The 1,320-nt window shown below is 37.3% G+C and overlaps 1 protein-coding gene across 2 annotated transcripts in view; it reads right to left on the reverse strand.

The window, feature by feature from the left end:
- LOC107463044 (RNA-binding protein 208) overlaps window positions 1–1,138 on the reverse strand; it is a 7,423-nt gene extending 6,285 nt beyond the window's left edge. For both annotated transcript variants that reach the window (XM_016081755.3, XM_016081754.3), the window contains exons 1-2: window positions 974–1,138; window positions 613–804 (exon numbers count right to left, since the gene is read on the reverse strand). In XM_016081755.3, the coding sequence (XP_015937241.1) occupies window positions 613–726 (114 nt within the window). In that variant the 5' untranslated portion in view covers window positions 727–804; window positions 974–1,138. The remainder of the gene's footprint in view (window positions 1–612; window positions 805–973) is intronic.
- Between the last annotated feature and the right edge of the window lie 182 nt (window positions 1,139–1,320).

Below are 1,320 nucleotides of genomic sequence, written 5' to 3' on the forward strand. Positions count from 1 at the left end.
TCAACCTATTGGGGTTGACAATTCTCTGAATGCTTCAGGCATCCATAATTGATAAATATTTTTATAGATTCGTGCAGTAGTATTGTCAATTGTCCAGCAATTTTCATCATGTGCCGCCTTACTTACTATGAAACCTTACGAATAGTTGAATAGCCACTAAATGAAGTAGAAAGGCACTTATCATATATACTTAATGAAATGAAATTGGGGAAAAACAAAACCAAGGCAGACTCTTCGTATAAATTTTAAAACGCTGTGAAAGTGGAAGAAGAAGCTCAATAAAAACCATAGAAACCATGGTCAATTAACGCAGTGGAGCTTTATTTATTTTTTATTTTTTATTTTTTTGAAAAAAGAAAAGGCAAGTCACACAGAGGTAGTAGTAACATTAAGACCCTAAATTAGTAACTTCACTATTTTTCCATTTACCCTAATTTTATTCTTCAGACCAACGCATATGCAATTGAATCCAGAGCAGAAAGAGTAAAACGCAGCACTGAATACACTAGTTGAACAACATACAAATATCTATTACTTACAAATTAAACATATATATTTATAAAAAAAAATTAAAATAAGAAGATAAAATCCCGAAAAAGAAAGTGAGAGAACCTGAGACATTGCAGCAGCAAGCATGCCAGGGTGGTACATCTGCTGTTGTTGAAGCAAGGCTTGTTGCATTAGGGCTTGTTGTTGTTGTTGCTGCAACTTCAGCCTATGTTGCATATTCCACGCAATAACCCCAAAACACACACCGAGAAATCAGTCGCAACTTCTCTCGTTATTTCTTCTCCCGATTGATTCCTGAGAAAAAAAGGTGGAACGAAATGGTGTGATTAAGAAACCGAGATTCGAAGTCGATAATCAAAATAGTGACGAGATGAAACGCCAATCGGTGATTGGAATCTGTGATTGGGGGAAAAATAAGGGTTTTTCTGTTTTCAATTTGAAGTTTTCGGTTCTGAGTGCTTACCGTGAATGTGAGAGAGGAAGAGGGCGATGTGGGTGGGGGTGGGTGTGAGGGTTGCGAAAGATGGTTCCCAATTGCGTGTGGCTACTCTTTCTTTTTGGAATTTGCACACTCTTTGTTTCTTCTCATTTTCTCTCTCTCTACTTTCTCTCTCTCTCTCTCTCTCTTCCTTCCATCCACTTACTACCACTGTAACTCAAACCACGGGATTCGGACTTTTGGTAGGGTCGGGTCTAAACCCGTTTAGCTTTACCCTATCAACCTATTTTTTTCCCCTTTCTCTTTGTTTTTTGGGCCAAAATCCGAACATAAGGGTAGCCTTGGATTTTAATTTGCAAAAAAAAAAAAAA

This window comes from Arachis duranensis, chromosome 8, assembly GCF_000817695.3.
Source record: "Arachis duranensis cultivar V14167 chromosome 8, aradu.V14167.gnm2.J7QH, whole genome shotgun sequence".
Classification (NCBI taxonomy): Eukaryota; Viridiplantae; Streptophyta; class Magnoliopsida; order Fabales; family Fabaceae; genus Arachis; species Arachis duranensis.